The sequence below is a fragment of the Mauremys reevesii genome, linkage group 2, assembly GCF_016161935.1.
Source record: "Mauremys reevesii isolate NIE-2019 linkage group 2, ASM1616193v1, whole genome shotgun sequence".
NCBI classification, from domain to species: domain Eukaryota; kingdom Metazoa; phylum Chordata; order Testudines; family Geoemydidae; genus Mauremys; species Mauremys reevesii.
This window is the reverse complement of record NC_052624.1, coordinates 86,215,394-86,241,953: the sequence shown is the minus strand read 5'-3', so window position 1 is coordinate 86,241,953 and position 26,560 is coordinate 86,215,394. Positions and strand designations below refer to the sequence as shown.

At 40.6% G+C, this 26,560-nt stretch overlaps 1 protein-coding gene across 4 annotated transcripts in view; it reads left to right on the top strand.

Moving 5' to 3' along the window:
- Positions 1 to 26,560, top strand: part of TRANK1 (tetratricopeptide repeat and ankyrin repeat containing 1) — a 77,838-nt gene that overhangs the window by 14,894 nt on the left and 36,384 nt on the right. For 3 of the 4 annotated variants that reach the window (XM_039523829.1, XM_039523828.1, XM_039523832.1), the window contains 7 exons: positions 3,920 to 4,070; positions 6,908 to 7,026; positions 8,606 to 8,689; positions 14,035 to 14,173; positions 14,756 to 14,887; positions 16,630 to 16,800; positions 20,100 to 20,261. In XM_039523829.1, the coding sequence (XP_039379763.1) occupies positions 3,920 to 4,070; positions 6,908 to 7,026; positions 8,606 to 8,689; positions 14,035 to 14,173; positions 14,756 to 14,887; positions 16,630 to 16,800; positions 20,100 to 20,261 (958 nt within the window). The remainder of the gene's footprint in view (positions 1 to 3,919; positions 4,071 to 6,907; positions 7,027 to 8,605; positions 8,690 to 14,034; positions 14,174 to 14,755; positions 14,888 to 16,629; positions 16,801 to 20,099; positions 20,262 to 26,560) is intronic. The other variant, XM_039523831.1, reaches the window with a different exon arrangement.

The following is a 26,560-nucleotide window of genomic DNA, read 5'->3' as shown; positions in this document are numbered from 1 at the left end:
TGTCTAAGCCATTTAAATACTTCAACAGATACTGAAAATTGGTACAGGTCTGTCAAAGCTTACGCTGGGGTTACGTTCCGCGGTCAGCACGTAAAGCGAAAACAGCGTATAGTCAAAATGACCCTTGAAAATCCCTTAAATCACCCATAAAGTACTATGTATTGTATACGGCAATGTACAGTATATAATAAAGACTACATATGCAAAATATAATTTTACAGTATTTTTAATAACATAACAGACAGAAGAATGAAAGAATAAAAAATGAAAACAGTACAGTGCAGTATTGTAAACCTGAACAGTCACCAGTCTTGTACTGTACACACTCCAATGATTAGTCTTCCTCTTCCCCTGACAACACTATTATTGAGTCATCAGGGCTTGATGTCGATCCAGGAGACGATGGGCCAGGCTTGGGTGATGGAGAGCGAGTCGTAGACGAAGTGGTTGGCTCTGGTTCAGTTCGAGAAGTTGATTGTGTAGACTCTGCTGCTGCTGGTTGTTTTTCTTTAAAAACATGGTGATTGGCAACTGTCGCTGTTGTCTCTTGAGCTCCTCAAACATTTCTTGGTACAGTCTCAAATCATCTGTAATACTACGTGTGATTTTGAGGCTTCGTGCCATAGAGGGATCATATTCAGAAATTAAATCATTCAAGTGTTTCGCTGCTTGGAACACTTCAGAAAATTTATGAAGATTCCAAGTTTCTGGCTCTTCCTGTTCGTCATCATCTTCGTCTTCTGTAGACGATTTTATCAGTTCCTCTAACTCTTCGTTAGTCAATGTTTCTCTATGGCCCTCAATTAATTCCTCAATTTCTTCCTCAAGGATGTCAACGAAGCCATCACCACCCACTTGCCTGGCCACCTGAACAATGAATTGCACTTCTTTATCAATGGTCGGGAAACCCTTAAAATCACTCACACAGTCTTCCCATAGGTTTCGCCAACATGCATTGACTGTTTCAGTCTTGATTGCATCCATTGCCTGTTTAATATAAATGATGCAATCAGCAATGTTGAAGGACTTCCAACACTCCATCACATTAACATTGGGATCAGCATCCATAGCGGTAAGGATCCGTGAGAATGTAAGCCTCGTATACGTGGCCTTGAAACAGCTAATGATGCCTGGGTTGAGAGGTTGGAGGATGGAAGTGCTATTGGGGCGGAAGAAAGACGACTTCAACGTTGTTATGCGCAAACTGGAGTGCCGGAGGGTGGCCAGGAGCATTGTCTACGATCAGCAACACTTTAAAGTCAAGTCCTTTTTCTTCAAGGTACTGCTTGACCTCCAGAATGAAACACTTGTGGAACCAATCCAGAAATAATGCTGCCATCACCCAAGCCTTTTTATTTGATTGCCAGAACACAGGCAGGAGATTTTTGTTCTTGCCTTTTAGGGCACGGGGATTTGCAGCCCTGTAGAGCAAGCCCGGCTTTATTAAATGCCCAGCCGCATTGCCACAAAGCAACACAGTCACACGGTCTTTAGCTGCTTTGACGCCAGGGGCTTGTCTTGCTGATTTAAAAATGTACGTGCGGGTGGGCATTTTTTTCCAGAAGAGCCCAGTCTCGTCAGCATTAAAAACTTGTTCTGGAAGATAGCCCCTTTCCTCTCTGATTTTCTTTAATTGTTCGGGGTAGGCTTTTGCTGCGTCCTCATTGGCAGATGCAGCTTCACCAGTAGTCTGCACGTTTTTGAGGTTGAAGCGGTTCCTAAAACTGTTAAGCCAACCTTGGCTGGCTTTGAATTCCTTCTTATCAGAAGGCTGTCCCTCTTCGGTGGGAAGTTTGAACAGCGCATAGATGCTAAGAGCCTTTTCTCGCAACATGTTGCCATCGATAGGCACACATTTATGGTTCATGTCTTCCAGCCATAAGTTTGATGCCTTTTCAGTCTTCACTAAAGTCTTATCACGCACTTGGCTTGTCACCTTAGCAGTTACTGGAGCACTTGATGCCACGGCTTGACAAATTTCTGTGTCTTGAATCTTGATGGCACGGATGCTAGATTCGTTGCGGCTGTATTTACGCCCCACGTTGGCGATGGACATACCGTCTCTCAATAAGTCCAACATGGCCAGTTTTTCCTCCAGCGTTGGAACACATCGCTGTTTCTTCAGTTGAGCACCAGATGAAGTAGGTGCCTTGCGTTTAGGGGCCATGTTATACAGTACGAAAAATATGTACTGTCTTTTTAAACAGTACAGGCACAGCAGAATCTCACTCAGCGTGGCGAGATGCGCACAGTAGGAGAGGCATAGGGGGGACTGAGTACTGTAATGGGAACAGCAGATTTGCTTCTCCCATCTCACACTCACTCCAGGGCAGACACACTATTAAAACTTTTTTTTTTTTTTTTTTTGTCAACCCTCCAGGGTTACTATAGAGGAGACCCTTATCACAGGCCTAAAGACATGCTGTTGCTGTCAAGTCCCCCCCCCACCCAATATTTTAGTGGGAACAGCAGATCCGCGTCTCACGGTGGTGGAATTGCCTGTTGTTTTTTTTTCTTTCTCCCGACCGTGCAAAGCTGAAATCGCGCATGTTAAATGCGCATAAGATGCGAAAGACCTGTACTAGCTTTTTGACATAAGCACATGTTCAAGAGTTTTGCTCCACTGTGAGAATGTTGAAATATATTTGATAGCTTGTTCTTTGGTTATTTTTCAAAGTTTTGATTGAGAATTCCCTGCTTTCTTTCTAGACACTTTAATGACATTGATAATATGTGAAATACAGGGGTGAGCATTTCCAGTGAGTCAGGTCCTGAGAAAATTGTGATTTTGTGAAATGAGCATAAAACTGTGTTTAGTCTCTCTTCCTCCCTGCCCCCCCCCCCCAACAGTTTTGTGCTTGGTGTGGCTCATAGCCTGCAGCAGCATCATATCAGAGCAGTAGTTTGACAGGGACTTGGTGGGCGGTTTTACGCAAGGCATGGTAGCCAGCACCACTGCTGCTTGGAACCAAGTAGCTGCAGCCTCAGCGGGGAGGCGGAGGCAATAGCAGATAGCTGCGTGCAACAGTCTCATGTTTGGTGTGGCTTGTGGCTGATTTTTTGCAAGGCCCAGTAGCCAGTTACACTGCCCCTTGGAACACATGCTGCAAATTGCACTGGGCACGAGACCAGCATGCACGGATGCCCACCTCTGCCTCTCTGCTATTGGAAAAAATCTCAGCAGTCTGGGGGGAACTCGGCAGTTGATTTTTATGCGAAGGAATGCAACAGCGACCTTTCATTGCATCTGAAGAAGTGGGCTTTTTACCCCACGAAAGCTTATGCCCAAATAAATACGTTAGTCTTTAAGGTGCCACCGGACGCCTCGTTGCTTTCGCTGACTGAATCCCATGCATATTTTGTGAAATTCACTACTTGGCCTGTGACACTGCTGTGAATTTTATTTAAAAAAAAAAATCTGTGATTTTTCTCGGGGCCCTACCAATGAGTGCCAGCGTCATATTTATTCTTACAGAATTCTTTGAGTGTAATGAGCTGAGAGAGTAGTATTACAAACCACACATGAGGTACATTTTGGGGCATGATAAGTAATTTGGGACTAGAAAATGATGTTTAGCTTTATAATGAGAATCTCTACATATTTTTGTTTACAAAATTATTTAATTTAATTTCCAAAAGATATTGGGCCTTCAGGAGACTAAAACATCATATTCAGATGCCCACAATATTTTACAGCTTTGTTCTGTAGATATGTGAGTAATTCTCTCAACTATTTAAAATGTTGATAACTTTGTATGTAGTTAGACCAGATGCTGCAAGTCTTATTCAGGGAAAAAGTCCCATTGTAAAGTTACTGATAGTTTTCCATAGGGCTTTCAGAAATGGGCTCCTAATCTCCTAAAATTAGAAGTAACAAGATTTGATGACAATTTTGTTGTTGTTGTGTTTTTCCCACTAGGGCTACTATAGATCTGGCTATTCGCTGCTGCAGTTGTCGAGAACTCATGATGCAGTTATTACATTTTCTCGTGGTTTGAATCTTCTGTGTGGTTCTATGGATCAATCTCAAATTGCTGATTTTATAGTTGGAATCTTCACAAGTGTTAACGGTAAATTGGATTGAGACTTGTATCTTATTTAGACTCATTTAATAGGGACAGGGCAGTTGAGGGGCTTGTGTATGGGATTTTGAGCCATTCTTCCTGGAATAGTGAATTTGGTGTCTACTGGCCAAGATCGGATTTGAAAATTAACATCATCTGACAGCTGTACGGTGGCCACTGTCAATGGGACGGATCATCTTAATCCTGTTTATAGATGAGGAATATCGACATTCCCAAAACACCACCACTGCCACGTAGATGAATGAGTTGTCACACACAGGTGCCCCAGTTGTGTTACAGTTAGAACTGGTTGAATTTTTTCATTAAAAAATGAAAAGTTGTGTGAAAGAAGAAAAACTTCATGAAACCATGTAATTATTTTTTAAAATTCCTGCTAATTGAAAAAATTTGACAGAAAATGTACACAAAAACAGTTCAGTTTGTTCCTTTGCCAAGTTTAGTCAATTTTTTTTTAGTTTGTTGCCGATTTTGATTGGTCACCTCAGCCACGTTGAGGGATTTATTCAAAATATAAACATTTCTTTTTTAAAAAAGTTAGATTTAAAAAAAAATGGAAAAATCGTTTGCTGAAAATAAATCTGCAGATTTTTTTTTTTTAAATCAGTCCATTTACAACACTATTGGAAGGAAAATGTTTTCAAATGGTTGGGAATTCCCATTATTTTAGTGGGAGGGTAAAGGAGGAGAAGTGATAGTGATTTTTAGCCAGCTCTAATTATAAAATTGTTTGGTTGGGTCTCAGAAAACTTGGATAACCTGGGAGACAGCACAAGTCTGGAGAAAAAGCAAATGTAGAACTGATTTTGCAATAAAAGAAAGAAGATTGATCCTGGCAATTGTCACTTTTTAACTTTAACTGCCATCCCTAGTAAAATAATAGAACAGATATTAAGAGGAACAATCACAAAATGTTTAAAAGGGAAACACAACCGAGAGCAGTATGTATTTTCCCAAACAAACTTGCTTGCCTTTTTGGACATAATTACAAAATTGGCGGATGTAAAGAATGCAGTAAATTTAATTCAGAATGGCTTGGAACGAATACTGTCATTTGTATTAAAAACTGACCAAAAGACTTAGATCCAAAGCCCATTGAAAGGGAATCTTTCCATTAATTTAATGAGCCTTATAGCTTAACAATATATGCAATGAATTTAACTAAGTGCAGTCTGGAGATTTAGGGCCTAATTTTTCTGAGGTTCTGAGCAACCACAGCTCCCACTGACGTCAGCTGGAGTTATGGATGCTCAACAGTTGTAACGTGGATTGTAGTGTGGTACAGTCTTAGCTAACGTGTCTCTTAGTGACTGGGGGAAGGAATGGCAGCATGTCAGTGAAATGTGCAGTTGCTACAAAAATGGGCTGGGTTGCAAACACAGGACAGAAAAAGTGGACCTGGAGAGTAAAATAAATATGAGCAGAAAATCTCAAAATGAGATTAATCTATAGTACATGTAAGCCAACACGTCTGGGGAAAAATAATTAGAAATGCTCACTCAGTGGGAAGCATTAATACTAAGAGACCTGCAGTGGCAGTGAGCAGCCAATTAGACTTGCGTTTGCAATCTTATCTGGTAGCAAAGCACCTGTTCCATTTTGAGCTGCATACTCCAAGTCATGCCACAGAGCCGGAGAATAGTCCTCTACCGTACTGGTGTGACACACACACACAAATTGTGACAAACTGAAGAGAATTTATAAATGAACATTACAAATGATTATGGAGCGGAGGTGATATGGAGGTATAAGCAGAACAATAAAAAGGACTGACCATGTATATCTTGGTCAAGTAAGACTTGTGGGGATATAAATTCTCCACATATATGAATGATGTAAGCACCAGGGAAGCAGAGTAATCATTTAATAATACTTAGCATTTTTATGGTATTTTCAAAGCACCATACATTAACTGATTAATTTATACAGCATTCCTCTCCCCCCAGCATTTTGCAGATGGGGAAGGTGAGACAGAAAGGTGAAGTGTCTTGCCTAAGGCCACAGAGAGTCAGGGAAGAGCCAAGACTAGAACTTAAGACCGGATGAATCATAATGCTGTACTGGTTTCTTCCAGCCCACACAGCTTTCCTTGTCAGTGAGGCAGATCAAGGAATAGCTCGGAGTAATGAAGAAAGAGAGAATTTTTGGCTTAACATCAGGAAAAACTTACAGTGAGATGTATTAAGTTGTGGAATAGTCTCCCAGAGCAAATTATAGAAACGCCTGTGATGGCAGCAGTGGGAAGAGGGGAAAAAACACATGCGAAAGGATACTTGGCTTTTCCCATCCCACTAACTACTTATTTCTGTGGCAGAGTCAGACCCCTCTCTCCCAAGATCCTACATTCCCTCCTCCACTGTTGCTCAGTGGTCTGGTTTACAAGCTTTGCCTGAGAGAGCCCAAGGGTATGCCATCTGGTTTCTGGCAATGCCTCTCTCTCACTTGCTTCGTGCACTCTCATTCCTGTTTTAGTCAGTAAGTCAGTCACTTACATCAACTTCTCTGTTCATACACATAAGTAGAAAAACTGGTGGAAGGTTTTAGATTTTCTTGGGCTTCAGAGATTTTTCAAAAGCAAATGGTTAATTTCACATTGTTCATGAAATCTGTGGCATCTTAAAATAATGCACCCTTACTAATTATTGAGTAGACATCTTACTAGTATTAGTTATGTGAATTGTATCTTCTAATTTAAAATGTTTCAATGTATTCATCACTATTGAAGAATTGACCATATGAAATGAATTGCTGTACTTGGAGAGCTCAGCTTGTAAAAGTTGCATATGCTAACCACTTTTCTTAAGCTTCTTTTTTTATTTTCTTAGGTGAAAAATATATAGCACCATATTTTCTTTCCATTTTCAAGAACATTTTGAATCAAAGATTTGATGCATTAGTTTGGCAGGTGGTAATAGAAAAATTAGCCAAGAAAGGAATGTGGCAGGTAAGTTTATTGCTGTGTCAGGAATATTAGTTAATCTGCTTATTTTTTTGTATTTTTTCAATAATAAGCTTTGAATTTTCTTAAATTGCTTTTTAAATCTGAAATTATTGTTCCCCTGTGCAAATGTCTTGATTTTTAGAATTAGAAAAAATAGAAACTGAGTAGAAAATAGTTTTCTAAAATTCTCTTTCCCTTTTGAAAGGGACACAGTCACTCAAAAAAAATTTTGTTTTTTTTTTTTTGTTGTTGTTAAGACACACAAAAAAATGACGTAAAAAAAACAAAAAGAGAAAAAAAAAAATCTTAGTTTGCATTTTTTTATTTTTTGTGTTTTTTTTTTCTGATCTGTCTCTGTCTGTAACCCTTAAACAGACAACAGAGAAGTGAAAAAAAAAAAAATATATATATATAACTAAACCAAAAAAAAAAAAAAAAAAAATTAGTGTGTGTAGTGTCTGAAATTAATTTAATTCTCACTTTTGTTAACTGACCAGATTTGAAGTTGATGGTACTTCTTTAAATTCTGAATGATGTACTAACCATCTAGACAGATCATGTGATGCAGTGATACTCTGACTGAGGCTTGTGAGCTGCAAGTGGCTCTTTAATGTGTGTGTTCTGTGTCTCTTGGCAGCATGATATTAAAACACTGTGTGATTTAATTATTAACCAGTCAGGATGCTTTTGCTTTGTTGTTAACCAATTGTAGTTGATACAAGAATAATACTTGGTCAGTCATTTTGCTGTGAGAATGATATACATAAACTAAATATTTCCCCTGTCATACTGCCTAAATATGAATATATAGCACTATAGTAAATGAAACAATGAAGTCACACTACCGTGGCTCTTTTGGGCAATGTTGATCTCTAATTTGGCTTCTGATGACTGAGGGCAGTTTTTCAACAACTGGGGGGTCACCACTTTTGTGTGTAGCTCCCCCCCGCGCCGGGGGCTTTTTGTTCCTGCCCCCCATCCCACGGTCCTGATCACTGGCTGGGTTGTGGGCAGGCAGGCGCTGCTCAGGCCAATGCGCGCTGCTGGCGGGCGTGGCGGTCACCAGCTGCAGCCCCATTGCCCAGCGGCCCCCACGGCTTGCAGTGGGCCGCCAGCCAGGACCCCGACGGGGGCAGGGGTAAACAGGCTCAACACAGGTAAAGGGATTCCCCCCTGAGTTCCAGTCCAGTGGCCTAGACAAAACTGACTGCTGAGTGGCACACACAGTTGAGCTAGTGTAGCAGAGTACCAGCTGAATCTAAGCAGCTGAATGCTTTTGTCACTGAATATGCTGGAGCATAAACACAATGGCAAATGCTGCAGCCTGTAGTGACTTGTGCCTGATGAGAAGCTCAGGTGGGGAAAAGTGTTTAATTTGGCAAAGGATTTAATGAATGAGAAGAAAAAGGAAGCTTTAGTGTTTTGAGAATCTGATAGGTCATCACAAACGATAGTAATAAAAAATTATATCTGTAGAGAGCACTCGTCAGATTTTTCCCTTTAAAGTTTGTTTAAATGCATCAACAAACATTAAAATTAGTATCTGAATGCTTGTAGGCTCATAAATATTTGTTTTTCCTAGTCCTTGATGTTGGTGGCAGCTGAGAGAGGCAAGTTGCCGAGAAATCTGAGAGTCACTCATTTATCACTGAAGGATCTTTTTGAGGTACAGTGCTGTCGCATGTATTTTATTTAACAAGATGACTGTCTTTTCTTTTTTTCACAGTCGTTTTACTAAATGACTTAATATTCCATGAATAAGAGTGAGCACAGATTAAACAAACAGTTCGTAAAAATATGTCATTAGTGCTGGTCAAAACATTTTGTCTGAAATTGTCCCCTTTTTTGTCAAAAATGTTAGAATTTTTTCAATGAGCTGTATAATACACTAATTCTGTAACAAAAAATAAGAGTCTTGTTTGTATCAGCTTTGGTAACCAGCACTATACAATCAAGTTGCTAAATCAGTTGTGAGAGTGTGGCAGCTGCCTTTACCCTCAGATGACATCTCCATAGACTTGCTGTTCCCTTCCTTGTGAAATCTCACAGATTCTGCTGCATTTGAGGTCTTTCAAAGCTTTATCGCAGCAGGGAGGGTCTCTATCTACATAAACTCTGCAGTCCTGATCCTGTTTTTGTTGACTTTAATAATCACGTTCCCATTTTCTTCAGCAGAGCAGGATCAGACGCTGTCCATAGGTTATCTCAGTTTCAAAGAAACCACAAGAGGGCATAATTTAACATCCCCTGTCATATGACAGGTACTAATAAATGAGCAATTGCAAAGGCAAAGCAGGGGCTACAGAATCTGTTTTGAATTATGAAACTAGCCATCCATAGGTTTTTTTTTTTTAAACCTAAATCAGATCACTTATGTCTCATCTAGCTGTTGTGTGCAAATTGTGCAATATGGTGTTAAGAGAGAGGATTAAAAACCTGCTGTGGAATTGTACTGAACCTGCTGTTGATGTGAGTTTTTACAGTGAGCTTATGCTTAAGGTTCTCTTTGTACTGCTGTTAAATGCCTCATCTTCAGTGGTTTGAAATCAGATATTGAAAAGTATAAGAAAATATATAAATTAGGGGACTATAAAGTAAGCTCTGTACAGCTACATTTACTGGCTAAAAGTTTAACCCTGTAGTAGGGTATATCTGATGGAATGTGACAGTTTGCCACATATCCTGTAATTCAACAGCACAGTTAGTATTTTTACTGTACATCTTTGAAACTGGGGCTGTTTTTTACTCACATTAGTGGAAAGCTGTTCCATGGATGGTGCAGGGAAGAGGAGAAGCCCTGAGGAGGAAAGGAAGGCAAAACTAAATGTAAAGATATTTAACCACATTGGCTAATCGTAGCTTTTAGTTGCCACAGAAAAAACTTGTCTATGTTTAATTAATGTGAATGGATTAGAGGACTTTTATAAAGGCCCATGATCTAGGAGCCGTACTTCTCAGATGGACAAACTGAAGCCTACAGATAGAGAGATGCTGGTAAACCTTATAAGGCTGTGTTCCTTACTAGCACGATCGTCATTATGAAATAATACACATCATCATCATGTTCCTATTACGCCTCTGGCGTTTAGGTCAGCAACGAAGCACCTCCACTCCTGTCTGTTTCTGGCAAGTCTTTCAATGGTTCCCTAGCTGTGCCCTAGGTTTTTCAGCTCGGCTTCCACAGCAATTCACTATGCTGTTTTCGGGCAGCCTCGTTTTCGCCTGCCTTCAGATGCCCATCTTATTGCTACTCTGGTGATGGAATCGGTTTCTATCCGAAGCACATGACTAATCCATCCCCTGGCAATGATGGTGCTCAGATCTTCTTGGCTGCACTGTGTCAACAGATCTTGGTTTGAGATTGTTCTGGGCCAAAAGATACGGAGGATTTTTCTGAGGCAGGTTATATGGAATTAGACATGTCATACTTTCTCATTTCCCCAGCATTCTGCACTATAAAGTAGTGTTGAAAGTATGCAGCTCTGATGAATCTTGAGTTTGGTTTTGGTGTTGTAGTTTGATGATTTCCAGACTGTGTTTAAGCTCCTGAAGGTGTTCCTGGGTTTACTGATTTTTGTTCTGGATGTCCTGACTTGTTCCACCGTCCTGGCTGATGGTGCTGCCAAAGTATGTGAATGTTTCTACATTGGTGAGAACATAATCCTCTATCCGTACTGGTGCTGGTGAGGCAATATTAAAGGTCATGATATCTGTCTTATTGCTGTTGATTTTCAGTCCCAATTTGCTGTCTGAATGCGTTGAGTCAAGTTGTTTTTTCTTGTATATGGTGTTGGGTATGTGATAGGAGAGCGACATCATCTGCGAAGTCCAGGTCTTCAGGGGATGAGAAGAGTGTCCATTTAATGCCTCTTGGCATGTCTTCTGTTGTGTGGTGCATTACCCAGTTGATGGCAGTGTTGAAGAGGATTGCAGACATGACACCCCCCTGACGTACTCCTGTTTTGACTTCAAAACTGAGCTCACTGTGATCAGCACTGCATGTAAAGTTGAAATAGAAGCTTTTGATGACATTGGTTATACAGAAAAGAATTCCATGTGCCCGCAGAATGCACCATAGGCTGGTCCTGTGAATGCTATCAAAAGCCTTCTCAAAGTCTATGAAACGTATGTAGAGTTGCCGTTGCCATTCTAAGCACTGTTCTATTATGCTTCGTAGAGTGAAGATCTGGTCTGTGCATCCATGCCCTTTCTGAAAACCAGCTTGCTCTTTTCTGAGAATGGTATCAACTGCCTCTGATATATATCTTGGACTATAATCTTGCACAATACTTTGCTTGGCACAGATAAAAGTGTGATACCACGCCAGTTATTACAGACACTGAGAGTTTCTTTCTTCGGTATCTTCACTGTAGCTCCATTGATCCACTCATCTGGCACTTTTTCCCTTTTCCAGACTGATGTAAATAGAGGTGCCAGGATAGATACTGCTAATTTAGGATTTACCTTGAACAATTCTGCATTCAAGTTTATCCTTGCTAGGAACTTTCCCGTTTTTTAAGGATTTGATGGCTCGAATGATCTCTTCCTTAGTTGGGGTGTCTGTGTTGATATCAAGATCTTCTTCTGCCTCCTGGATGTTTCCTTCCTCTTTAGGTGGCTCCTGTTCAGCAATTTTTTGAAATGCTCTGTCCATTTCTTGTTCTTTTTTGGTTTCTCAGTGCATTTCTTGATCTTTTTTGGTTGTTAGTAGGTGTCCTTGTTTATTCCTGATGAGAGTGTTTGTTGGTGCCTGCCATTTACCACTGATAAGCTGTGTCATTTTGTAGACGGTTCCTTGTTCACCACAAGCAGCTGCATCCTCTGCTTGTGTTGCCAGATTATCAATATAATGCTGTTTGTCTGCTCTCACAAGGCATTTGATCTTCCGGTGTGCCTTGCTATACTGCCATTGGTATTTGTCCTTTAGCTTCTGGGATTTTGTGTCTAAAACTTTTTTCTTCAGGGCTTGTCTGGTTTCTGTAGCATTCCATGTGTTGGGTGTAATCCACTCCTTCATTCCTTCTCTTCTGCCTGTAGCCTAGACAGGCTTCACCGCTCTGTTTATAAATTGCTGTTACTTTGTCCCACTTCTTGTTGATCTCCCCATCTGCATTCCCTCCTCTTCATCAAGGTCTGCAAGTGCTTGAAACCTGTACTTTAACTGCAGAACAAAGGCTTTCTGTATTTCAAGGAACTTTAGCTTGTCAATATCATAAGATCTATGTCCCTTGTGTGGTGGACCCACACTTCTCAGTTTTAGCTTGATGGAGGCTGTCACAAGGTGCTGATCACTGCCAACAGCTGCACCCCTTTTCACTTTCACATCTGTCAGTGAGCGTCACCATTTGCCATTGATCATGATATGGTCAGTCTGGTTCTTATCTCTGCCATTTGAGAACACAGTGTCAGCTTGTGAATTTCACGATGTTCAAATAGGGTTCCGCCGATGACTAGGTCATTCATATTACAGAAATCAACAAGCCTTTCTCCGTTTTCATTCATAGTGCCACACCCATGTATTCTCATTGCTCTTTCGTTGTTTGTGTTGTCCTTACCGACCTTGACATTCAGGTCTCCGATGACAATAGTTAGGTCATGGCGTGATACTCTTCAACTCCGCCTGTAGTGTAAGGTAGAATTTGTCCTTTATTTCTTCATCACTGTTATAACACTGAATCAGGGTGATATTATGAGAGCTAGACTGAAAAGGAAACATAATAATTCTGCTGCTGATGGATTTCCATTCAAGCAGGGAATGCTCCTCTCCCTTCTTCAAAAGGATGGCAACACCTTCATGGTGTTGTCCATTATCCCGTCCTGAAAACAGCAGAGTTTCTTCTAAGGCTGCTGTTAGTCTTCCTGATCTCATCCATCTACTCTCGCTGACACCCAGGATGTGTAAGCTGTAGCATCTCATCTCTGCTGTGACCTGAGCTAGATCCCCTGCTTCGTACGTTGTCTGTACGTTCCAAAAACCAAGTTTGGTTTTTGTCTTGGTGTTGAGCGCTTCAGTCTTCATGCCAGTGGCTTCCTTTCGGCTTTCACCACTGGCAGTCATACGGTTCATTGGCTCCTGAAGGCCATCACATACAGTTCTCCATCGCTTTTTCCGTAATGTATTTTGTGTTTTACGGGACAGGATTGTTAGCTCTGTGCCTAACTCCCAACCTGGAGAATCAGGGTATCTGTTTTGTTTGGCCCCTTCCCCACAGACCAATCCGGCATGGTTGAACCTACTAAGAGCAAAAAGCCCCTGGGGCTCATTAGAGCACGCAAGCTGTTCCACCATGACAAGACATGAACACCAGAGGACTGAAAGTACACAGTGTTAAGTTTAATCTAATCCTAATACTACCAATTTTTGCTCCTGAAATTTTCCCATGGAATTTTGGTATATGTGGAAGAGTGTAAAAAAATCAAGATGGAAAATTCCCAAATGTTGTTTTCCTTTGGAGGAAATAAGAGGAACAAGTGCCTTTTTCTGCTGGAGTTTTCAGTGCTGCTTTTGTTTTTCCAGGTGTATATAGTATTTTCACTTTGGATTTTGCACAAACAGTAACTCTTGCAAATCAGAATTCTTAAACATAAATGTTGCAGATGTCTGCAATGTGTGTGGAGGCCACTATTTAAAAACCAAAAATGGGAAATAAATATAAAAAATAATAGAGATACATAATACACAATATACTGTGTGTGTGTGTGTTGTGTATGTATAATATATAAAAATAAAAAACACCTTTTGGCTTGAGAGCTCTTTGTGGCAGGGTTGGAGCAGAACAGATCCCTGAACCTGGTCTGGGGCTCTAGTTGCTGCTGTAATACAAATATTTGTAATTAAATTTAATATTGGATAAGGCAAGTGGCCAATATTTATTCATTTGCTTTGCCTTTGTAACACTGAATTCCCAAGTAGTCAAAACTTTGCCTGGGCTGAAAAGGTAACAGGACTAAAAAGATGATTTCTTTCACATATGTAAAATAATCTCTCTCTCTCTCTTTCTTTGTTATCAGAAATATGTCCTGTTTGGCCATTATGAGAGAATGGAAAGGGTACCAGAGTTGGTGGAGTGGCTGATCACCATTGGAGCAAATGTTGGGAGTATTGGAGCGTACCCACTTCATGCAATCATCAACCTCTGTATCAAAGCAAGTGAGTGACATCCCATGTCAGTATAAAACAAAAGCGACTGTAGTCAGCCTACAGAGAATTAGCAGATAAAGCTCATATTTAACAATCTAAAGTAAACTCAGATCCAAAATATATAATCTTCCATAGCTTTAGTCTTTTTTTTTTTTTTAAAGAGTAATTACTTGAACTCTGTGTCCAGTTCATGTGTACCCGGGAGTCCTGTGAGCCTAATAATGACCTCTCTTCTTTGATTCAACCCTGAAGTGTAAGTGATGTGACCATCTCCGACCCTGAAAAACCTGTCTGGGGATCAGGGTACATGTTTAACATTTGCGGGCCAAATTCAGAGCTGCACGTGTTAGGGCAAAATGTGGTTGTTTATCTCCAACAATGCAGCTGGCACTTGACACCATTTGTTGCTTGGTATTTTACTCTATACTTTCCTGTCTGTCACCCTTAACTTTGAAAGAGAAAGTCTTTGATAGCTTGTCTGCCCACCTTTGGCAGGGGTGCGTGGGAGCAATAATACTTCCCCCTATCCTGTCCTAACAGGACAAAGTGTGCTGTTTAATAACATGTGGTTTTAATTTATAATCATTTCAGAAGGGAACCATCTTTTCACATGGCTACTGGATGAGATACCAGACTTGAAGGGTAGTATCAACCAGCAAGACCAGGATGGTTGCACAGTCTTGCATGTTGCGGCCTCTCATTCCAGTGGATATCCTATGAAACGTATGTAATTCAAAATGGACTTTTTCATCAGCATGCACTTCTGTTTTTTATGGCGAAAGAAAAAAACTCCAAACATTGATATTTATTTCATGCAAAGAAGGAGAATGACAAAAGACTTGCAGGCTCAATGTGCATTTATAAATATAGCAGAACTTAAAATATTATAAGGCACTGCTTTGGTGGACTATTTCTTTGTCATTTTGCATAGTTATTCTGTATAAGGTCTTTTATTTTGGTTGGTGGATTAAGATTTAGCCACAACTTGCTGCAATGTATTTATATTTTTCTTGGTCCATTTATGTATTGATGCTCTCAGAAATTAAAAGAAAATTAGGCCTCAGACTAGTCTGAGTTTTTTCTCACTTGCAGAGGATAACCAAATAAAAACTTCCCTTGATGTCAGTAGCAGTGTGTCTTGGCTTAGACATGTAAACTTAGAGCTGCTTTTGTTTAGCATTCTTGTGGGGGTCAAATAGCCCTGCCATCTCTGTGGATGCTTTTATCTTATAACTATAGAAACCCAGTTTGCTTTTTATTTGCATTTCTTAATAAATCCACTGGGTGGAAACAGGAAGTAAGCATCAGTCCTGAAGTTACCCTAGGCTTTTTGTTCATTAAACACAATGACATTCTGGGGCCTCCCTGTGTGAGTCACATTCATACTATTTAATTTAGTTTTGCTGTAGAGGAGTCACATTTCTTCTGTCACAGCTATTCCATCTGTTGCACAGCGAGCACAGTTCTTGCAAAGCAGATAATGGAAGACATTTCAGAGCCATTTTGCTGACAAAACTCAGTTAAAATAATATGAATGGCAAGGCACACGTGTATAAAAGCAAGAGAACTGTGTTGAGTGTGCAAAGGTGTCTCACTTCTTCCCATCCTTTTCTTCTCCAAGTTTTGCCTGGTATTCTAGCAAGCAGGACACATACAGCGATTCAAGTTGTTAAACTTGCTGTTGTGTCTGAGGAAAGTGGAAATAATCTGATGCAGCTTTCCTAGCAATCATTTTATGCTCCTTTCACTTGCCTGGCTGGTCCTTTGATTCTCCGATGCTCCTCCTCACTGTTCTTTGACTATGATTTATAGCACGTGTTCAGCTGTTTGAGGCAAAGAGAGTACATCTCCTTCTATCAAGGTAGCACAATGCCTATCATAATGGAATGTGACAAAATGAGACAGGAATATAGAGCCTTGTGGTATATTAAAGATATTGTGTCAAGCATCGAATCAGAGTTTATATTTTGGGGTTTGGCCAATTGTTTGTTCTGCAGTGTTTTAGAGGCAGTTATATTAGGATACTAGCTTCCATTGAAGAGAATGGTAGTACTTTCATATTTATCAACATGAAGATAATGTATGCGACAAGGCTTGTTATTAGGTAATCATATTTTTATGCCACTCCTGATACCGAAAAAACCCTAGTGACTAGCTATGGTTTCATGCTAAGTTCCTTAGATACTTTTGAACATGCTTTCCTCTTTCACCAACCAACCCACCAAGCCAAAAAAAACCAAAAACATAAAACCCAACATCAAAAATACACCCCCCCCCCAAATCCCCAAAACAAATTGATAAAATGCATTGTTTTCTCTAAGGACCAACTCCAAGTATAACAGCTTCTATAAAATTGAGCTGTCCTTTCTTTGGTTAAAAACATTTGAAACCACGGCAGTGATTTTTCTTTCATTCTGCACAAGAGGATAGTGCTAACTCTCTACTGCATTTATTTTATGTTTCAGGTCAGATAGATAATGTGCAGATGCTCCTAAATGCTGGGGTGGACCCCACTATTCCAGACACACAAGCAAAGTGTGCCGCAGATATCTTGAAAAAAAACAAAAACTTCAAGGCAGTAGATATAATCAACAGTCACTTAGCAAGACATGCTGCTTCCTCTAAGGAATCACCAGGTACTGATTGCTTTCCCCATTTTAAATGACATTCTTCATGTACAGAAATGTTACACTTCTCATAGGTTGTAATAGGTAAGTTTTTATAGGGTTCTTCTTTGGTGGAAGTTTATCAAAGTGTGCTAATTTTGCCACCCTGCCTCCCTTTTGTCCTCTGCATCAAGTTAGACATCTTGTCCATGTCTACAAAGGCCCCTGCTGACATTTCCAACTCCTTACTGCACTGTCCTGAAGTCTCTCTGCTCTGCCGGTGATGCCTTTTTGATGCCCTGTTTGCTTCTCCCACAGCCACCTCTGTGGTTTTTTGTTTTTTTTTCCAACTGCCTTTGATGCACAGAATGCCCTGTTAGCCTTGACCTGCTGAATTATTGCTTTGGCCTCGTACAGATTCCTCCTTAAGTCTTGCTGCTTCCGTGATGAATCCGAACGTCTTTGTTTTTATTAAAAAAAAATAAATAAATAAAAAAAAATCAAGTTGTTCACGTCCAAACTGAATTATTGCTGCAACTGTTGTTCATTTCACGTTCTTTCCCCTCTCTAATGTTAGTCAGCCCCTCTCATTGCCTCCTATGCAAAAAACAGTTCCCAGTCCTGAGAAACGCTTACTTATGTGCTTAGCTTTAAGCATCAGTGAGACTATTCATCTGCTTGAAGTTACATATATGCTTAAATAGTTGTAAAAACTCTTTTGGGTCATGTCTTCCTATTTATTATAAAGTGTCCACTGTGCTTCTGGGTGCTGTAGAAATGATAACCTTCAATTTTTTATAGTCCTAAAATTGTGATGGAATGAGATACAATGGCTTATCATTTGTGCCAGTTATTATGTGATGGTTTTGTGAAGCTGAGGCTAAGACTAGAGACTCGTTCTTGTTCCGTTATGTGTAAATGCAGCTATTGTGCCTGTTAGCCAGTTTTGTAGCTGATTTTTCCAAGATTGGAAATCAGTTTGACCTGTCATCAGTGAACAGGCTCAAATGCTGTTGGGAACTGCCAAATTAAATTCACTTAGATGTTTGAAGAAGACACACATAATTATGATTTTTATTTTACTAATTTTATATTGTATCTGATTAAGAGCTAACACTCTAGAGCAGTACCTTACCATTCCATAACGTTAGCAACTGGAAAGAAAACTGGATCTTTTTGACTATTCTCCTTTCAATAAAGGAAAACATCCTGACCTGTTACCTCCATCTACCAGGGAGCAAGAAGGACCAAAAGGATGAATTCTGCTGCTGGTATTCATAGCCTGACCCACACACTTCCTCTTCTAATCTTTTTGTACTCTTCTCATCCTTTCCTTTTTCACGTACATGTTCTAGCTGGAAGAGGAAGAGAGAGAAATGATAATGAGAGAGAAAATAAATTCAGTTGAAACTCATTACAGATTAATTGGATTGGAGACATTTGAGGAACTAGCTCCATTAGGAAGAATGTGGACAAATTGAAGAGAGTGCAGAGGAGAGCAACAAAAACAATAAAAGATTTAGAAAACCTGACCGAGGAGGAAAGGATGAAAAACCTGGGCATGTTTAGTTTTGAGAAAAGAAGACTGAGGGTGACCTGATAAGTCTTCCAATATGTTAAGGGCTGTTATAAAGAAGATGGTGATCAATTGTTTTCCATGTCCACCGAAGGTAGAACAAGAAGTAATGGGATTAATCTACAGCAGGGGTCGGCAACCTTTCAGAAGTGGTGTGCCAAGTCTTCATTTATTCACTGTAATTTAAGGTTTCGTGTACCAGTAATACATTTTAATGTTTTTAGAAGCTCTCTCTCTGCATCTATATTATGTAACTAAATTATTATTGTATGTAAAGTAAATAAGGTTTTTAAAATGTTTAAGAAGCTTCATTTAAAATAAAATTAAAATGCAGATCTCATCAGTTTAGTAAAAAGAACAGGAGTACTTGTGGCACCTTAAAGACTAACAAATTTATTGTAGCATGAGCTTTCGTGAGCTACAGCTCACTTCTTCGGATGCATAGAATGGAACACACAGACAGGAGATATTTATCCATACAGAGAACATGAAAAAGTGGAAGTATGCATAACAACAGGAAAAGTCTAATCAATTGAGATGAGCTCTTAGCAGCAGGAGGAAAAGAAACTTTTTGAAGTGATAATTAAGATGGCCAATAGAAGGTGTGAGGAGAACTTAACATAGGGAAATAGATTCAATTAGTGTAATGACCCAACCATTCCCAGTCTTTGTTTAGGCCAGAGTTAATTGTATCTAATTTGCATATTAATTCGAGTTCAGCAGTTTCTCTTTGGAGTCTGTTTTTGAAGTTTTTTTGTTGCAAAACTGCCACCTTCAAGTCTGTCACTGAGTGGTTAGAGAGGTTGAAGTGTTCTCCCACTGGTTTTTGAATGTTATGATTCCTGATGTCAGATTTGTGTCCATTTATTCTTTTGTGTAGAGACTGTCCGGTTTGGCCAATGTACATGGCAGAGGGGCATTGCTGGCACATGATGGCATATATCACGTTGGTAGATGTGCAGGTGTACAGATGGCGTGTCTGATGTGATTAGGTCCTATGATGGTGTCACTTGAATGGATATGTGGACAGAGCTGGCATCGGGCTTTGTTGCAAGGATAGGTTCCTGGGTTAGTGTTTATGTTGTATGGTGTGCGGTTGCTGGTGAGTACACCATACAACATAAACACTAACCCAGGAACCTATCCTTGCAACAAAGCCCGATGCCAATGGGCATAAGTTTATTGAGCTGAGGTCCCATATGATCCACTGTTTGGTCCAGGGTTGCCTGTTCCACTCAAAAATTTCTTTTCCATTTGCCTTGGCACTTTTACACCTCATTCCCTTTCTGAAGGGCGTGGTTCTGAATGGCAGGGTTTTCTGGGCTTAGTGCAGGAGTAGGCGAGCTGCACCTTAGTTGCTGCTTTGTGACAAACTGTCTGACCTCCCTTCTGGATCTCCTGGAAGATGACTAGCTTTCCCGGGCTGTCTCTAGCTGTCATTCTTATATGGTCTGTCATGTGGACAAACGTACATTCTGCAAAGCTGCTGGCAAACTCATGCTGAGTCTGGACTTTTGTTTTTAGGGCATTTGTTAGCTAATGTAAACCACGCAGTCATTGTCCATTATCCTGAGCATGGGATAAATTGGGAGGTATTACATTACTATGTTTTTATTTTAAAAAAATGTGGTTTTTTTTATCCGTGTTAGCACTCCAGAAGCTGCCAATAAAATGTATTGTATAATTATATTTTTACCCCCCCCCCCCAAACAAATAAGTAACAGGATTACCAATTTCAGTGATATTTTTTCAGGGAGGAGTGAAAGCAAAGCCTTGGTTAATGAAATCAACTCTCTTCTGGATGCTTTTGAGCAGTTCTTGATGTTTTGCAGTCCTGAAAACCAAGCACAGCATAAAAATTTGTTGAAGCATGAGACGGTTCAGAGGTTTCTGAAGCTTTTGTCTACTGTAAAAGGTAAAGTGAATTCCCATCTCTCCCCTTCACAAACTTAATAGATGTGAAAAATATATTTGATGTTAACACACAGAGTGCTTTCCACAAGTATCTGTAACAGAGAAATAATTGCAGAAAAAATATTACTTCCTATTCTTTTTGGAGGGTTTTGCCTTTTTTAATTTAAACTTTTTGAAGACTAAAGAAACAAAAAAAAAATCTCAGTACACTGAAAAGATACTTAAATTTATACAGTCATTATTAATGCCATGGCAAAAGAATGTAAACATACCAGGTCTGTTATTTTATGCTTTTAACTACTGTGGTGTTTGTTGTGTGTGTTTTTTTTTTTTTTTAATTTTGACATGGGGAAAGGGCCAATGCATGATTCTGTGTATACTAGTTCCAAATATAATCTAAAAGGTGTTGTTTTAATAATTATATCATGTCTGTGCCATGTTACATCATAACTGCATTAATGCATCTATGTGCAATAAGTATTAGTATATTTTCCACCACTTCGTCATCAATGTAAATTACCTTAATCAAAGCTTCATTTGACAGTTTTTTCAATCATACTGAATAAACTGGAGGTGTGTTAGCATTCCATTTTCTGCCTATTAAACATTGTGCTTTTAATGACCCGTTAGTACCTATTCCAGGGTGTTTGCTGGAAGATTTAATTTTATTCTAATTCCAATATACTGACTTTGGAGAGGGGCAGATCTTTGTATTCAGAACTGCAGAAAGACTTATGCATATATTCTGCTTTTTATGGCAGGTTCTGGCAAGAAAAAATTACATAGGACAGGTTAGCTGATGGTTGGTAGCATCTCCAGTATTTTCTGTGGTTAACTAAACTTGCTTAATGTTAGACGCTCTGGTATGAACCCTGTTTAAGATGCACATCTCATTTTTTTCTTTAAAAATGTATAAATGTATCAACCTCAACAAGGAAGAAGTGTGCGCCGTTGCCATTTTGTTGTGACACTGAGAATGTCCACACTTTGAGCTGGATGTGCAATTACCAGCTCAAGGAGGCATACCCACAAGGGCTCTGATCGAACTAGTGCGCTAAAAATAGTAGGGTAGCCACGGCAGGAGGGGCTAGCTGCCTAGTACATACATGTACTTGGGGTATGACAGCTTGATCAGAGTGGTCATGGGTATGTCTCCTTGAGCGGGGATTTACACCCCCGCAGCTCAAAGTGTAGATTTATACTCTGCGAACGTTTCATGTGAGCATTAGAAGTAACAGCCTCTAAGGAGAAATAACTCCACTGCAATGCCTGATCCTGGAAAGCTGGTTTGATAGTATTACAGAATCTTTTCTACCAGTTCAGATACAGGTCAACGGTCATTTTATATGGCTAGCCATTGTTGTAAAAGGGATTTCTCGAGCAGAGAGAAGAACTGAAAAAAAGTTAAGATTCGTACATCATTTTGAATACAAGTTACCATATTTTCAGGGTGCTTCCTTTCTTGAGAAAACTGTTTGTAACTTCGTTTAGGGTAAAGAAAGAGAAGCTCTTTGTGGAGGGAAGCCTGTCTAAACACCCTCCCCTGAAGAATGGTAAAAGCTTTTCCCATGGATGTTTGAGTGAGGTACATATTATCAGTCTGTTTTAAATGAACTTGCTTTTGTTTATCTGGTGTGCAGATGAAGTCTCAGAGTTGTAAACCCAACAATCATTTACCCACAGAAAGTATTTTACATACATATTGAAACCAACCTACAGGTAAAATGTGTATGCTCTTTGGCATTACCACAGTGAAGACTGAACTCAGAGCTTGAGTATTTTCCCATTGAAACACAAAAAACAATGGCTATGGGAGCGGTCGCCAAGCCCTGTTGATTATGTCTGGAACGGAAGGGGAGTTGCATTGACTCCCTTTCTCTAAGTACCTGACCCAAAACACATTGAAGTCAATGGAAAGACTCCCATTGATTTCAGTGGACTTTGGATCAAGCCCTAAATGACGAGGATTTAAGGAGAGTAGGTGGGACTCTTGAGAATAAAGCAGTGGAATAGAGAAGACACATTTCAGGCAGGAGGAGAGTGAACCTAGGATGCAATTTAAAGGCTTAAGGGGGTGAAAGGTGTCATGGTGCTAGGAAGCCACTTTCTGCTCACCTCCACCTGCTTAGCCATAGCAGAGAGGGCCAAAGATGCCAGGGAGGATGGAAAAAGTTGGTGAGGATTGACAGGAGATGGTGCTTCCACTGTAAGGTTGTGCACACTTGTAGGAGAGCAGCTGTCACTATCCTCGAGGCAGGGAATATAGAGCTGCTCTTCTCCCCTGCTGGCTCAGTGCACCTCCCCCATCTTCTGTCTTTTTTTGTGTGGGTGGGGACAGCAAGGCACCCATTCCATATGTTCTCCCTTGTTCACCTGCCCCAGTTATGTAAGCCCTACCCCACCATACGTGCAATTGCCGGACTTTCCTCAGTACCAACAACCCTGTCCTCAGAAGCTGCTGACTCACTCTCAGGTGCTCCCCTACCTCACCTTTCCTTCCCGGTGACACTTAAGAGAAATACCCTGGATTCTGCTTTTAGAAATCTGGATCCTTCAGGCTAGAGAGTTCTGGCTGGGCTCCTGCTTTGAATAGAAAGGGGTGTTGGCTGTGTCACCTGCTTATCGAACAGTGTTGTTGTCTGAATGGTGTCATGCTTCCTTTGAGCTCTCGCGCTCCTGTTGGCCCTCTCCAGGCCACGTAGGTTGCTCTAAACCACATGCTGGGTCTAGAAGGGATGAGTGGAGGTGCGTGCTCTGAGGGACTTTTCTCTTCAGTCCCCTCCCACCACAGCTGCTATGGGGAGCCAGCACTTCCGCTCACAGGCAGACAGATGTTCTAGTTGAACTTGAGTTTCTCACGACCTTGCTGTCTGCTGATCCCTGGATGTGGGGAGTTCACAGCCTGCCAGGCCTCCGTCCTCTGCCAGGTCATGGCTACCAGATCAGACCAATCCTGAGGCGTGGCTCAAGAGTCAGACTGACCATGGCTGGTGGCTCAGCCCACATAGTGCTGGGCTTGCAAGGAGTGCTGGTCTCCACATGCCATCTTCACCGCGATGCCTCTGCATCAGGTATGTCCATCCTGGCAGAGGTTGGGTTCACAAACTGCCCCAGGTTCCCTGAGATATCCTTGACAGATCCCTGTTTTACAGGTCCCCAAAGTGATAGCTTTATGGCAGGCATGGAGGTGCCTTCTAGCCCAGCTCTAAGATGGTACGTACCAAGTTTATTTCTGATGCTGCCAATAGCATCTTGCCACCTGTCTCTGAATTTCCCCGGGGGGCAAAGCAAAATATAGAACTGTTAGCCCTCCCAGGAATATCACATGTCCCCCTAAAGCTCAACACCTGGCTAACAGCTGCTTTCTAAAAGATAAAAGCATTTTTAATTTTTCTTCACTTCTGCAGCATTTCGCAAACTTTGGAACTCAGTGCTGGGGAGGTGATATGCTGGGATACTATAGGGGTGAGAGGTGGTGGATCATGGTAGTTTTTCAGTATAAGGATAATGGGATTTAAAAATGGGAAATTTTTCATCTTTACAAAAGCTAGAAACTTAACATTTAATCGAACCATTTTCTATCTTGATCTTAGAAAGCTGTGCACATACTATGGCTGTGTGCTGGGGGTGTGTGAGAGGGAACGCTGCTTGGCAAGCAGTCAGTCAGACCAGAAAGGGAATTTGGTGATGGGAATGCTACAAAGGCTCTGCTACTCTAACTGGGTAACCCCCAGCATGTTTTGAAATGTATTGTTGTAAATATGAAAGCCTGTAAGGGAGTTGCGATTAAAAGGGCATTTAAAGGTTATCAGTTGTAATCAGAAAAAGGTGAGTAATCCCTGGTCTACTCTTTAGCTGTCTAGCTTTTTATGCTTCACTCATGACCGTGCCACTGAGTTTCTACTCTACTGTTCTTCTTCACCCAGATTTTCAGGATACTAACTCTTTCATTTTTATAGAATCTTTCCATTGTGCCTAGTCTCCTTCTGAGTAGGTTCTTTCTAAACCCCCCCCCCCTTTTTTTTTTAAATTCCAAAAAGAGTCAAAGACTTTCGTGATTTGTGAACGTTACAGTAAAATTTTTCTCAGAAAAGAGAGAGCATAAAAATGATGGCATTTTCTTATTCAACAGAGCTGCACCCTGTGTCAAAGTTGTGTATACTGCCTTTAGTGACAAAAAAAAGTGCTAGAATTGTAAAGCCAACCGAGCAAAAAGAAACTGTGTTTTTGTTCTGGCTTACAGCAGAACTATTTAAATTAGTTTCTGCCGTAGAGAAAATTTTTGCCCGCAGTTACACCAGAGCAATCCAATTAAAGAACTTGTAGACAACTGAGTTGCACAGTTGAAACTGAGAGCAGAATTTAGTCTGCGAAATCTTTTATTCAGATCTTTCGAGCTGGCAGTCAGAAGACTCATGTATGTACTTGTATAAACTCGGCAAATTTGATCTGGAAATAATTGGTGGATGGCAAACACGGAATCCCATGTTGCTATTTTGTTTAGAGTCAGTCTTCAGAATAGAACTGTGTTAAGATCCAAATCCAGAGCCTAGGTCCTGGACTAAGCAGATGTATGGAAGAGGGGGATGAAGTAGTCTGCCTGGCCCCAATGGGAATGGAGAGGACAGGAATGTGTTTGCTGCAGCAGCCTTGCTTCCTGACTCACTTGTGCCCTTTTCTTTCTCACTGCTGCACAGGGAGTTTGAGTGGTGTGGGCCTTTGCGTTGCGTATACCATGTATGTCACATCCTCTGTACAGCAGAACCACCCCAGTTCCATTGCTAAGGGAGCTGGCTTTTGCCCTAAGTGTCTATGTCTGGTAAATTGATCTCTCTGTTAGAGACAAAGGGTAGTCCCTCTGGCCACAGCTGCGATGAGCCTGCCCTAAGAAAAGTTGAAGTTCATTAGCATAGTCACACTTTCTGCTGGGGGAAGCTTAGAAGCCAGTAAGATAAATGGTGTCCTAAGGATGAAAAGGGTCCAGAAGAGTGCAGCTGTTGAGGTTTGTTTCAGAAAATCGAGGGATGAGAGCAGGAGAATAAAAGCTCTTTTATTCCCATGAATTTAGTCCTTTTGATAAAAGTGCCAGACTGAGAGCCTCAGAGACAGAGGTCCTTTAACAGATATAGCAGAGGCAGCAGCACTGCAGACTTCTCAATACTGCCTCACCGAAGTGCCTCAGCCCTTTCCAGGAGACCATCACCTTTAGGACTAAAAGTGTAGTTCACTCTTCATGTCTTTATGAATCCGTGGACTCTACTGGTTGTGAGTTAGTGACAGTTGTGGCGATATATTTTGTCATGTGCACACTCCTGTCCATTAAGACATGGATGGAGACCAACTCACTTCTCACAGGGAGCCAAGCAGCTTCTGGTGATACATGTTGTTAAGCAAAGTAGAATTCTTTTTGTAAAGTGGTAATAACGCTCTTCTGACTTGGAAACAATGAGTCTGTGTCTGCCTTCACTTTGTGTTTAGTTTTTCTTGATTTTTTGTATTGATCAGTGTTCAGGTCTCCCTTCCATTTTGGAGGGTTATTTAAATCCAATCTAATTGGTCCAATTCTATCTGGCTTTACCTGCTATCTGATCTCAGTATAGGAAGCCCCCTCTGTATTCAGTACCCTTGTATTTAGATTGAGACGGTTTAATAGCAAAGGTGCTTTACTTGTAACCCTTTGGTTCTCCTCCAAAGGCTCCTGCATTAACTAATCTTTAATAGTCAAGATTCCACAGGTGCATATTTGGTGCCTGATGAAGATTCCTTTCCTGACACCGAGAGTTGTTCTGAAACTGAAGGTCTTTTCTTCTAGTGTCAAGAACTTGCACTATTGGGACAATTAGATGCAGTTGCTCTCTGATTTTGCATTCTCTATCTGTACCACGTCCAGTCAGTTCTCTCATGCTTTGTGAGAAGGTTTGAGGTATCTGGAGCATCATTGTGGTTTACAACTCACCTCCCATTCAGGGAATAAGAACCTGAGTTACTGCTTTGCCGTTTTCCAGGAATGGGAATTGTCTGATTGGTAGTTTTGAGTTATCCAGTGATTTCTTGTTTCCTTGAGGTACTAAAGTAGTAACTCATTTACCACTAGTTTGTGAAGTCCTTTATGAAGTCCTAAATCTTCTGTCTTGAAAAATATGGTCAAACTGCAGCTTTATCATGTAGTTGATGGCCTTCTAAGGGTGGCCTTTGTTATCAGGATCTCAAACCAGATGTTCATAATAGTCCCTTCTGGCCTTAAAATCTATGAATCTAAAAAACTCCATTATTTAAATTAAGGTTACTTAGATTTTTTTA